Source organism: Oryza glaberrima, chromosome 9 (genome assembly GCF_000147395.1).
Source record: "Oryza glaberrima chromosome 9, OglaRS2, whole genome shotgun sequence".
Lineage (NCBI taxonomy): Eukaryota > Viridiplantae > Streptophyta > Magnoliopsida > Poales > Poaceae > Oryza > Oryza glaberrima.
The window spans coordinates 19401477-19415028 of record NC_068334.1 but is presented as its reverse complement, the minus strand read 5'-3'; the positions used below and the strand labels follow the sequence as shown (position 1 = coordinate 19415028).

Here is a 13552-nt window from a genome sequence, read left to right as displayed (position 1 = left end):
CATTAGATCTATACATAGTGAAATATTATAAGTACACTAGATGAAACTTTTTTGTGGAACAAAAAATAAACCAAATTCCCTTAATAGGGGGTTTGCAAAATATGTGGGTGATTTGTCGCAACGGCGTGTTCCATAATATCAAAATCCACTACAACATTTGATCCGTACATAGTGAAACATCGTAAAACTACTGGTTAAAACATCGAAAGAGATCATATGCAATATTCAAAAAAAAATATCAATAGAGAAGCTAAAATATTTTTTGTCGAAATATAATCATGTGTGGTCTTGTTGTAAAGATTTAATTGCAACGAATACAACGGTGTGATTGGATCATAGATTGGATAATTAGTTTAAGAGAAAAATCGTTTTAAAGGCGCGGGCGTCCAAGGCGTCCGATTTTTCCTTCTAATGTCGGACGCCCGACGCGCATCATTTACCGTTTTGTTGGAACAACTGCACGGCTGTGCACTCCTATCGCTCCTACAGTGTAAGTGCATGCTATTTATTTTGCAAAATCTCGGAAAAATGACAGTGCAAGAGATACGCTAAAACTGAATATCACATCAATTGACTCGAGTACTTGACGCGCGCTGAAACCGAATGATGTTCAGTGTTGCAAATTGGTGGCTGCATGAAATTTGGTTTGTCGCATTTTTTTAGTCCCATCGTATTATATCGACATTGTTAGGTAAAAGAAGGTTTTTGATGATTTGATCGCTCAATTTAATTATCTCCTGTTTCTCAGCTAGACTATGGGATGCTGACATTGTTTGCAATGAACGTCCATGATAACAAGACATTAGTGTTCGATCGGTGGTCATTTCAACTTTTCCAAAGTCATATTGGCACCATCATTATTCGGTTAGCTAAAGGGCAGTGTCGAAATCATCACTCTCTTTCCGTCTAAACAAACGTCAGTTCATTTTGATCCAATCTGTTAGCATATATTTGGTTTGGGGACTACGTGGGATGGGATGATACCATCTCTAGTTTTAGGGATGGAGTAATCCCATTTACTTGTTTGATTTATTGGATGAAATGATCTCAGTTTTTTGTATGGTAGATGGGATGAATGACGTATGGAGTCACGTTGCACCACGTTAGTGAGAAAATGTGTCGCAGCTCGCAACTCGCGGAGAAAGTAGAGTGGCAGAAGGATGAGCGGCGACTAGTGGCGCAGGCGGAAGGAGGAGTGGCGACCGGCGGCGCGGGCGGAAGGAGGAGCGGCTACCATCGGCGCGGGCGGAAGGAGGAGCGGGTCAGAGGCAACGACGATGCGGAAGTGGTGGCCGGAGCACTCACCCTTGCCCGCCATCACTGTCGCCGCCACCGGAGCCCTCCACACCGCCGCAGCCCTCCTCGCTACCAGATTCGCTGCCACCGCCCTCCCCGCCTCCGGATTCACCACCGCCGCCATCCCCGCCTCCGGATTCGCCGCCGACGATGAGCCCTCCCCGTCCTCCCTGCCTTTAGATTCGCTGCCGCCACCCTCCCCACCACCGGATCTGCCGCCGTCACCCGAGATGCCTACTGTCGCTCGAGCCCGCCATCGTCATCACTCACGATGGGTGGAGGAGCAAGATGCGAGTGAGAGGGGCGAGCGAGTGGCGTGCGACGGTGTGAGCGAGCGAGCGTGGCGAAGCGGTGCGCCTCACGCCGTGCGCTCGTCCCAGGTGGGACGAGCTCGTCCACGAGATTTTTCCGGATGGCTTGGTTCTGGATCTAAGAGGAATATTCCTGTCCAGGGACCAACCCATCCCACTCACCCCTAAACCAAACACCTTTAAAAGTAGGTTCGTCCCATCCCATCCCACCAACCAAACACTACCTTAAAGAAACATCAGTGACATCTCCATCACTCCATCAGCGAGTCCATGCCAGATTGCCAGGTGCCCGGTACTCTGGTAGGGTCAGGGCGGATAGCTAGGGCTTGAGCTCTAGGCCTACCTTTAAATTATTGTTTAAATTTTATTAAAATACCGTGTAATTTTTATAAAGGAAAATCAACGCTCCATTAGTTAAGTTATATCTTAGCTATAGCCTTCAAAAAATTTTTGACTTCGTCACTTATAAGGTGGATGTTGTGAGCTCGTCATCAGATCGTCCACGGCGGATGGCGTGACTGGAGTTGGCATCCTACCTACCTGCACAGCTGAACTGCACGAGAACCTCGCCTGATTGTTCTTCACCTTCTCATCACCGTGCAGTTTCACCTGTAGTAACATCAGTAAATAAATTATTCACCATAGGCTGTTCATCTCAACAAGTTGTCCGTGCAATGCAGCCGAGAGTAGGCAAAATAAAAAAAAAAGAAAAAAAGAGAGAGAGGGTAATTTGGCCTTTGGGTCATCGCACACGATCCGAGGCTTCCCCCCATCCACGGCTGCCGGTTTTTAACCTCACCTACTCCGCGCGCGCCGTCACGCATGTGATTTTCGCAACATTTCCTCGCCGTTCCGAGCATAATTTCCTCGAGCCACCGAGCCCGGTGGAACCGGGTGTGAAGTGGAAGCCCAGCGACCGAAGCCGAGGAGGCGACGCACTCGTCTCGACGCACGCAAACGCAACGCAACGGCGGGTGCGGTGCCTTGTGCGCCGTGACAGCGACATTCTTTACCTGCCCAACCCCAACCCCAACCCTCTCCTCTCCGCCCACGCCTCGCACTCTCGCTCTCGCTCGCGCACATCACATGCGCCTCCTCCCGTTATAAGGAGAGCCCCGCGCCATTGGCCGCCCCACTCACCCTGCCATGGACGGGTAGAAAGGTACAGTGGCGGCGCCGACACGCGGTGGAGGAGGAGGCGGCGGCGGCGGCGGCGATGGGGCTGCTGTCGAACAGGGTGGAGCGGTCGGAGATCAGGCCGGGGGATCACATCTACACATGGAGGGCGGTGTACGCCTACTCCCACCACGGTACGCGCGCGCCCACCCCCTCCATCCTCTTCCTCCTCGGATGCCATCCCGGTTGCTTGAATTGTTGTCGCCACTCGCCAATGGTGGCGGCGGCGGCGGTTGCGGGTTTAGGTTTGGGAACTAATCCGGCGGCGGCTCTGTGGCTCTCCTCCTCCGGCGCTGCTTCGAATTTTCTCGTGCGATTGACGTCTGATCAATGGTTGTTGACTTGACCGGGAAATTCTGGCTCGGCGAGTCAACGGGGGATTTTTTCCCCCCTTTTTTTTGGTCTGTGCAGCTACTGGATCGGAAATTTCACTGCGATTGCTGGGTCAGGAACAAATGCGATCGAAATTGCCTAGTTGGACTGGAAATTTTGCTCGGCCGGCTCAATGGGGGGGACATTTGCGATCTGAATTTTCGAGTTGGGGTTGTCTCTTGCTTAGTTCATCGGTAACTGAAGGGCGTGTCTTCGTCTCAGTTTTCCATTCTGTCGGATTTGGGATTTCTTTCGCCTCATACTTCCTGCGTGATGTTCTCTTCTCGAGCAAACCCCTCTGCTTGAAGTACGGATCACGTGGTTGGTAGGACAAGTGCGTCAATCATCCAACTCTCTGATTGAGTGATTGTTCAGACTTTTAACTGTTTACAGATTCGTAGTAGAACTCAGCAGTAACACGCAAATCATCGTGCATTTGTACTATCTTCAGTTCATAATTAATTCTGTAGGTGTAGAGTTGACAACATTAGTATGGTAGAATGATGGCTGTAAAATAGTGGCAAAATGGGTACATGCATGAAAAAGATCGATTCAATGTTTCTACTTCTCTGTGTGGGTTATGCGTAGAATTGAGGGTTCAACTGAATTGCCCAAACTCTATCCGGAAATCCTTCCAGATGGATCTGACGCCACATGCTGTGTTTGTTGCTTCCCATGTAGAACAAATGGCACTTGTTGCTGCTCACCTACTGCTGACCAACTTGTCTGTTTGTATCTGTGCTTTTTTTTATCTCCGTGTGGAAATTAGCCTCTTGTTTTTTTATAGGAATCCCTCTTGTTAATTCAAGGTTGCTCGCAATAAAATAAGTACTGTAAGGTTGGTTCTATAATGTACTGAACCTGACAAATGACTTGTTTAGTATACTATTGTACTATTAGTGATTCAGTAGCTGAAAACTCAAGTCACCATAGTATCCTATGATAAGTTGATAGCTACTTTGATTAACAGTTGATGTCAAACTTATCTACGTGGCTACGTTCATTTTTTATCCTTACCTTCAGGTGTATTTACCACGGTAATTTTGCTATGCATCTTTGTTCTTTTACAGCAGAGGTATTTCATCTCCATTCAGTTCAGGTGTATTTACCATGGGTATTTTGCAATGCATCTCTTTTCTTTTACAGTGGAGGTCTTTCATCTCCATTCAGGAAGCGTAAAGGACACTTCTGCTCTGTGTTGCTATGCACTCTGTAGTTCTCCTAAATGGACAGTATGTCCCCTCAAGTGCATTTTATTGGCGGATGTAGAGCTCCTTTTATTGTAGTGGTCCTGTGTAGACATTTGATCAGGGCCACATCTAGGGAGGACATGCTGTGGGTTTTGCTGTTTTTGCACATGACAGCCTGGATGAAAGGGCTGCAATATACATGAAAAACTGTCTTGTCTGCATTCAACTCCTTAAAACACTATTTTCACCATCAAGGTGCATTTTTCATGCATCGATAAAGGGATTGACAGGTTAACAGCATGCCGATTCGTTCAGTTATCATCTAGTGTTTTTTTAACCTTTTGGAATGATAACTATCATCCAGTGGATTTAATTGTTCACCTTAAACTTTATAGCCTTGGTGTTCCCTTAATTGCATATTCTTTGAAATGTTTTCAAGAACTTACTCTTCTGTTGGTCATGTTCTACTGGCAAACAGGCATTTATGTTGGAGGAAGTAAAGTGGTTCATTTTACTCGAAAGAAAGAAGCAGAAGGATCAGATTCATCCAATTCCACCTCCAGCCTATTATTAGAGCCTTCATCAGAGTGCCCAACGTTCCCAGATTGTGGGTTTCAGCTGCCTGATAGTGGTGTCGTCCTCACCTGCTTGGATTGCTTCCTTCGGAATGGCTCTCTATACTGCTTCGAGTACGGAGTGCCATCAGCCGTTTTCCTTGCAAAGCTGCGTGGGGGAACCTGCACCATTGCCCAATCAGATCCATCAGAAGTTGTGGTACACAGAGCCATGTACTTACTTCAAAATGGCTTTGGAAATTATGACATATTTGAGAACAATTGCGAGGACTTTGCACTCTACTGCAAAACTGGGCTTCTTCCTGTTGAGGAACCTGGCATTGGAACAAGTGGGCAAGCATCTTCCGCCATTGGCGTGCCATTGGCAGCTCTTCTGTCCACTCCACTTAAGCTTTTTGCTGCTGGTCCACTTGGAATGGCCACTGTCACAGCTGGGATGTACTGTGCTGGTAGATACATCACTGACATAGGAGTAAGAAAGGATGTGGCGAAAATTGAAGTGGAGAATTTATCATCACACCTTGGTAGACGCCTGATTGAAGATGAAGGATCAGTGAACGTATGGTCAGAGAAACCGAAAACCTTGCTGCCTATGAAGAGAAAGCGTGAGAGGTGATGGCGACTATATACCGCCCTTCGTCGATAATTGGTTCAGAACTGTGCATAATTTAAACTTTACTCTTTGCCATAATAAGTTTGATATAGATATGTACCTCTGAAGCGTGTTCTGATTCAGTTAAGACCACACTTCACATGATCAATTGAACTACATTCCAAACTGAATATGTGATGGAAATGTGATAATTGAATCGTTGGAGTCAAAAGTAGATACTTACTGTTCTTTGAATATGATACCTCACATTCTAGTGCTTTTATTTTCTGTTTATTTTCTTTTATCAATATTTTTTCTTACTGGTCACAATATAATGTAATAAGTTTCAGTAGTGGTGAAGACTTCTTTTGTATGGGCTGTTTTCTCTATGATGAAATCCATAGACTGAAAAGTGCAGAGAGACAAGGCAGACTGTCGGCATGGCATTGTTTGCTTTCATTTTCATCAGGTATAATGTACCGGTAGATCCTCCCTCCAAACCTGATCATTTTAAAATGACAGCTTGTCAGGACTCCACCATATGTATCCATCGAAGGAAACTTCGTACCTTTCTGCATGTGGAAGAGATCTGCAAAGATGCATATGCTTTTCTCCGGGAATTACCACACTTGCATAGCCTTTTTACCATTCTCTTTGTGCTCAGCCTTTAATCATTGGATTGATCTGGTAGACCCCATGATCAGTTACCTTTCTCCTCTGTTTTCCATTTGACATTGTCCTGGATGGTTGGATCAAAAGGATGGCCACATTGTGTATTCAGATCTGGGTATGGACTGAGACAGAAAAGAAGTAACCAGTGGCCATTGCTGGGACCATTGTTGCATTCTATTTGTACTCTCTCCGTTTCATATCATAAGCGCTTTGACTTTTTTTTTAAGTCAAACTTCTTTAAATTTGATAAAATTTATAAAAAAATGCATACTATCATTTTCAACATAACACAAACATATTATCAAAATATATCTAATGTTATATTCAATGAACTAATTTTGGTGTTTTAGATGCTGCTATTTTTTATATATATAAACTTGATCAAACTTATAAAAGTTAAACTAAGAAAAAAAGTGAGCACCTAATTTCTGGTACATCATCTGCGAACAACTGAACGGAGCTGCCATTTCGATGCATCAGCAGCACGCCAGCACAGCACAGGAAATGAAACCATTTCTACGACTTCAGTAATCAACACTTCAGCAGCGGATAAAAAACTTTAGTTCTACCGGGATGTACTGTGTGCGCGCACGTACGTAACGTATGCTTCCTGAAAGCATCACTATGTGCCGGTCGCAAAGCAGGCGCAGCGACGGCGAGCAATGGCAAGCTTGATCGGCAACGCCGGCGACGGCGGACGGTGGAGACGCCGGCAAAAAAAAAAGTTAGATGATAAAAGGGCTTTACGGCCCATCAACATCTCACTGGATGCACGTTCCAGCCCACTAAGAAAGAGATAAAAGGGCTTTACGGCCCATTTGTCATCCCTGGATTCACGTTCCAGCCCATTAAGAAACACAGGGAAAGGGCATGATAGTAAGTTGTTATTACGGCCCACGTCATCTCGCTGGCGGTATTTTACGGCCATTAAAAAAAGCATCACAGAGAATCATCCCATTTAAAGGCATCAAGGAAGTTTGTTCTGATTTTGCATATCTTCTGCATTGATAGGGAATCAGTTTTCGTGTCTATCCAATTATTGTTGGGCATCAAAACCGTCACCTTGCAATTGGTAGTTTTTGTACCTTTGCTTCTCTGCGATTAAGGTGGTGTTCGGATCCAGTGACTTAACTTTAGTCTCTATATTTAGACACTAATTTAGAGTATTAAATATAGACTACTTACAAAACTAATAATATAAATGAAAGCTAATTTGCGAGACAAAATTTTTAAACCTAATTAATCTATAATTAGAGAATATTTACTGTAGCATCACATAGGCTAATCATAGATTAATTAGGCTCAATAGATTCGTCTCGTGAATTAGTCTAAGATTATGGATGGGTTTTATTAATAATCTACGTTTAATATTTATAATCAATGTCCAAACATCCAATGTGATAGGGACTTAAAAGTTTTATTTCGATCTAAATAGGGTTTAAGTCTTGGAATGGTCAAGTAGCCAACCATGATAGAGGAAGAGAGAAAAAAAAAAGGAGCAAGAATGTGATGCCAGGCATTAAACTATCGCTGTGGTTGTTTCTTATACTCCACGGCTTTCTGAAATCTGCACAGTGGGGAGTAAAGCCCACCTTCCTTTTGCTCTTTGCCTTGCTGTAGCGCTCCTGTAGGTTTGCCTATTTATAAGCCGAAAACAGGAGAACAAAACAATGAAAATATTTTTATGGCAAAGGCTTTTGTACACATGGTTTCAAGGCAAAAGCTCAGTATTGAAAGCGACAAAAGAATCTGTCTAAATTAAACTCTAAATCAAATTTAGTTGCATCATAAGCCACGGTTTTAAGACCATGTTTGAGAAACTACCGACAGAAGATGCCAAAGAAACTTACATTATCACTCAAATCTGTGGTTATAAATCTTAGAAAAAATAATTAACTAGAAACCAAAAACCAAGAAAAACCACCTATTTTAGGATTCTCACAAATGTCTCGGAATCTCGATCTCGCTGGCCCCGACAATGACCATCCGTTTTGTGTTATGTAATCAAAACTCTGATTTCTTATAATATAATGATGTCCAATTCTTTAGTTTGTTCGCGAAAAAAAAAACCAATCTCCCCGGCCCAGGCCTAAATTGACCCCTTTATCGGAACACATATCCTAATGACGTCATCAAGCGACGTGCACTCTAAACACCATGGATAAACTTATTTGGATAAACTTATCCAAATACACATGACATGGACACGCAATTATCCTTCGATCATACTACCGCCTACTCGCAGAATACCGTGATCACGCACGCACGCACAAGATACAGTATATCTCACTGTCAGTTAGCCCCCGGATTCTCACTCATCCCCTTCCGTATTAATCTCCGTTGGGATCCGACGGCGATGCGTGCATTGCCGATCGGGCGGACGCGCCGATGCAACCGGCCATTACCATTGCAGCTGACACGGCTCGCGCGCGCGCCGCGGGATATTCCAGCGTTGATACGGGTCAAAAAGGGCACGGGCGCACGGCAGCTGACACGGGAACTCGCCGCGATCCCCGCCGTTTTCTTTTCCAAACCAGCACGCGATCCATCCATCCACCCGGCTCCCCACACACGAGAAAAAACGGACGCCGCCACCGCCCCGCACCGCGCGTGATCCGTCACGGTTCGGTTTCCCTTTCCCATATAAATCCCCCCCGCGTCCGCTGCGAACTACTAAACCGAGAGAGAGAGGCGCACACACGAAGACGAGGCGGCGATGGTGAGCGGCGGAGGAGTAGCGGCGGAGAACGGCGAGATGGTGGGGAACGGGGAGGGGAGGAAGGGTGCGGGGGCGAGCGTGCTGGTGACGGGGGGAGCGGGGTACATCGGGACGCACACGGTGCTGCGGCTGCTGGAGAAGGGGTTCGCGGTCACCGTCGTCGACAACTTCCACAACTCCGTCCCGGAGGCGCTCGACCGCGTCCGCCTCATCGCCGGCGCCGCCCTCTCCGCCCGCCTCGACTTCATCGCCGTACGTGACTCACCCAAACAGCACGCGTGTTCTTCGTCTTGCACAGTTGAATTGAACCGAGCCGGCGAGGTTGAGATTGAGATTCATGTTTGTGTTCGTTTTCAGGGGGATCTCAAGAGCAAGGACGACATGGAGAAGGTGTTCGCCGCCAAGAGGTCCGGATTGGATCGTTTTGCTTCGATCAAACAAGCCATCTAACTCAAATCCTTTTTGATTTTGATCTCAACTCGTTCGTTTCCACACGTAATCAAACGCGTCGTCGTCGTCCATTGATCGATCAGGTATGACGCCGTGATCCACTTCGCCGGGCTGAAGGCGGTGGGGGAGAGCGTCGCGCACCCGCAGATGTACTACGAGAACAACGTCGCCGGCACCATGAACCTCTACTCCGCCATGACCATGTACGGCTGCAAGAAGGTCAGTACTATACATCTACACGATCACCTGATTGATTCCATTCCGATGCATGCTTCGATCACTGAAATCAACAAACCTACGCGCAGATAGTGTTCTCGTCGTCGGCGACGGTGTACGGCCAGCCGGAGAAGACCCCCTGCGTCGAGGATTCCAAGCTGAGCGCTCTCAACCCATACGGCACCACCAAGGTATAAAACATGATCGCATCCATTGCTCGTGATAAGCATGCACCCGTCACGCGCCATTCGGATTCGCTTCGCCGATTCGGTGATTACGATGCCGAATTGCGATGGCGATGATCACACCATTGCTTTTTTGCTATGCAAGCATTGTTTCTAACGGCATCGAATTCGATTCTCTCGTTGGGGCAGCTCGTCCTGGAGAACTACTTCCGGCAGGTGCAGGCCGCCGACCCGGAGATGAGGGTGATCCTGCTCAGGTACTTCAACCCCATCGGCGCTCACCGGAGCGGCGACATCGGGGAGGACCCCAGGGGCATCCCCAACAACCTTCTTCCGTACATCCAGCAGGTCGCCGTCGGCCGCCGCCCCGAGCTCAACGTCTACGGCGTCGACTACCCAACCAGGGACGGCACCGCGGTGAGCACTACACTGTTCAAGATCAATTTGTATGGATGAGATCGTGGAGCGAAGCAAAATTTTGACAATTTGATATATCGTCCTCAGATCAGGGATTACATACATGTAGTGGACCTTGCCGATGGCCACATTGCCGCACTGGAGAAGCTCTTCGCTACTCCTGACATTGGTACATCAATCGATGCTACAAACACACATGTTCTTCACTCCATAAACTGGTTGATGTTTGACAAGTTTAATTCATCCATGATGTATAACTTCTTTATTTTCTTTTCTGTCAGGTTGTGTGGCTTACAATCTAGGAACAGGGTGTGGAACAACGGTGCTCGAGGTGGTGAAGGCGTTCGAGGAGGCGTCCGGAAAGGTGACTGATGTAGTATTATTTATGCATCCATGTGTGCATGGTTGATATTCGCCTCATCTGAAATCCCAATCTGAAAATGTGGTCGAAACTGACGTTTCTGGCTGTGAAACCACAGAAAATTCCTATCAAGATTTGCCCCAGAAGACCTGGAGATTGCACTGAGGTTTACGCTTCCACTGACAAGGCCAAGAAGGAGCTCGGATGGAGGTAATTTATTCTCTGATTCGCTACAGAACGATCACACAAATCTGTCTGTCCATTTTTCCAGCTCACTGTTCAACTGACAGTTATAGTTTGTGCTTATGATAGAGATGCTGATTGTTTTACGCTTTACTTGTGCTGATTGCAGTGCTCGGTTTGGAATAGAGGACATGTGCAGGGACCAGTGGAATTGGGCCAAGAAGAATCCGTACGGATACAGCGCCAATGCTGAGCAGAATTAGGGCGATCATATTACCGCTTATATAGTACTAGTATCAAAATTGTCCATGGTCGTATGAACTGTGTGACTAGAAAATGTTAATAAGACATGCGTGCCTCTTAAGTGGAGTATACCAATTCTTATTTAGTCGAATCCGTTGTGATTTTAGATACTGGCAAATGTTAATCAGGTTTATTTAAATACTATACTAGTAGCAAGATCAAATTGAACAATAGTTCACTGGCTCGTTTTTGGATTGGATTGGACTGTGCCGCCCTAAGCTGGGCTAGATTTATTCTATACTGCCAGGAGCATACTAATTAGTTTGGCCCATGGGCCACGGTATGTTGTCTGCTTAATAGTATTGACTGCTCAAGTGCTCAGTTTCCTAATCCATTTGACAAAGCCACAAATCCATGAAAGATGAAACACAATCAGGGGTGGAGGCAGGCCTAACGCAGATAAGGCTTGAGCCATAAGCTGACCTTCACAATCAAAGTTTATTTTTTTTAAATCATCATGTAAATTTTACAAAAAAAAAATCAACAGTCCATCAATTGAGCCCTACCCTAGCCTTTAGTAATTTCTAGCCACGCAATTGTGTCTAATGCTACATGATTTGGTACTCAAATACGAAAAGTGTTGCCCAAATCATTAAAATCATCGCAAAGGAATGCAAAATTTGGCTAGTGTGTACTATAAAAGTGTCAATGGTTACTAAATATAGACATCATCCTGGCAAACAATGAGAAACGTACTAACAAACGGGATTTGTTCTCCATTGTTAGTTTTGTATCAGAAACGTACTAACAAACGGGAAACATTGGTCCTCCATTGTCAATTTTGTATGCACAGTACACTTGCAGCTTTTGGAAATAGAAGTGTAAAGAAAGATCTGAAGGGATATAAATAACCAAACAACTTTTGTCATCTCTCATTGGCATTTTCAAGTTCTAGGTGAAACATTTGTCTTCACCCCAGTCCGATTGTCCAACAACCTTTTTGTCTTTAAACATTAGCTAGCACAATCCATGCAACTATATTACCTTGTTTCTATCCAAATTAAGCAAATCTACTATATTAATAAGTAATTTCTCCATACGGCTCATTAACACATATTTCTCGAATTTTCGTTCATGTGTATACCAATATCACCATTCGTCGCCGCTACACTTGGTAAATATCACCACAACTACAAATTTCCCCTAATATTGCTTAACGCCCCGAATCTGTCAATAGCACGAACAAATCAGGCTTGGCTAGAAGGAGTATCATTCATGCACAAGTGAGAGGCAAAAGGATAAGGGTCTTGTTTGGATCCGGAGGGCTAATAATTAGCCCTCTGAAATCTTGTTATTTAGTAGTCTATATTAATAAGTTAATTTCTCCATACGGCTTATTAACACATATTTCTCGAATTTTCATTCCTGTGCATACCAATATCACCATTTGTCGCCGCTACACGTGGTAAATATCACCACAGCTACAAATTTCCCCTAATATTGCTTAACGCCCCGAATATGTCAATAGCACGAACAAATCAGGCTTGGCTAGAAGGAGTATCATTCATGCACAAGTGAGATGCAAAAAGATAAGGGTCTTGTTTGGATCCGAAGGGCAAATAATTAGCCCTCTGGAATCTTGCTATTTAGTATTTTATATTAATAAGTTAATTTCTCCGTACGGCTCATTAACACATATTTCTTGAATTTTCATTCCTGTGTATACCAATATCACCATTCGTCGCCGCTACACCTGGTAAATATCACCACAGCTACAAATTTCCCCTAATATTGCTTAACACCTCGAATATATCAATAGCATGAACAAATCAGGCTTGGCTAGAATGAGTTTTGTCGGTAATCTACGTTTGGATCCGGAGGGCTAATAATTAGCCCTCTGGAATCTTACTATTTAGGAGTATTAAACATAGATTACCGACAAAACTCATTCCATAACCCCTAGGCTAATTTGCGAGACGAATCTGATGAGCCTAATTAATCCATGATTCGCTACAGTAATCATTCACTAATCATAGATTAATATACCTCGTTATATTCATCTTATGAATTAGCCTAGGGGCTCTGTAAGTAGTTTTGCACATATACTCTATTAAATACTCTAAATAGCAAGATTTTAGAGAGCTAATTATTATCCCTCCGGAACTAAACAAGGCCAAGGTACGTTACGAAAATGTAGGAACGTGGGGACATAACTCTCACAATAGTTGAGCAAGCTGCATTCTACTTTCCATTTTTGGAGAAAAGACTTGGTGGCTTACTTTCCATTTTGACAACTTTACTACTCCCTTCTTTCCTAAATGTTTGACGTCGTTGACTTTTTTTAACATGTTTGACCGTTTGTCTTATTCAAAAACTTTTGTGAAATGTGTAAAACTATATGTATACATAAAATTATATTTAACAATAAATAAAATAATAGGAAAAGAATTAATAATTACTTAAATTTTTTAAATAAGACGAACGGTCAAACATTTCTTAAAAAGTCAACAGCGTCAAACATTTTGAGATGGAGGGAGTATCTTTTTACTCCTGACTCCCCGATGCTAGCTTTGGGCATGGAGGGAGTACTAAAG

General features: G+C 44.6%; 2 protein-coding genes across 2 annotated transcripts; both read left to right on the top strand.

Annotated features, from left to right (window-relative positions):
• Positions 1-2634: 2634 nt before the first annotated feature.
• On the top strand, positions 2635-5885 carry LOC127785313 (protein LEAD-SENSITIVE 1-like). Its single transcript, XM_052312750.1, has 2 exons — positions 2635-2917; positions 4824-5885. Exons 1-2 carry the CDS (start codon positions 2824-2826, stop codon positions 5534-5536), a joined length of 807 nt encoding a protein of 268 aa, XP_052168710.1. The 5' UTR covers positions 2635-2823; the 3' UTR covers positions 5537-5885.
• A 2977-nt stretch (positions 5886-8862) lies between these two features.
• Positions 8863-11191, top strand: LOC127784048 (UDP-glucose 4-epimerase 3). The gene is made up of 9 exons (XM_052311227.1): positions 8863-9155; positions 9261-9310; positions 9437-9572; positions 9659-9760; positions 9944-10171; positions 10259-10340; positions 10453-10535; positions 10651-10742; positions 10885-11191. Exons 1-9 carry the CDS (start codon positions 8901-8903, stop codon positions 10976-10978), a joined length of 1122 nt encoding a protein of 373 aa, XP_052167187.1. The 5' UTR covers positions 8863-8900; the 3' UTR covers positions 10979-11191.
• The last annotated feature ends 2361 nt before the right edge of the window (positions 11192-13552 follow it).

Coding starts and splice junctions, on each gene's coding strand:
- LOC127785313 (XM_052312750.1), top strand. CDS start 2,824: ATGGGGCTGCTGTCGAACAGGGTGGAGCGGTCGGAGATCAGGCCGGGG. Junction 2,918..4,823: donor GTACGCCTACTCCCACCACG/GTACGCGCGCGC, acceptor ACTGGCAAACAG/GCATTTATGTTGGAGGAAGT.
- LOC127784048 (XM_052311227.1), top strand. CDS start 8,901: ATGGTGAGCGGCGGAGGAGTAGCGGCGGAGAACGGCGAGATGGTGGGG. Junction 9,311..9,436: donor AAGGTGTTCGCCGCCAAGAG/GTCCGGATTGGA, acceptor TTGATCGATCAG/GTATGACGCCGTGATCCACT. Junction 10,341..10,452: donor CTTCGCTACTCCTGACATTG/GTACATCAATCG, acceptor CTTTTCTGTCAG/GTTGTGTGGCTTACAATCTA.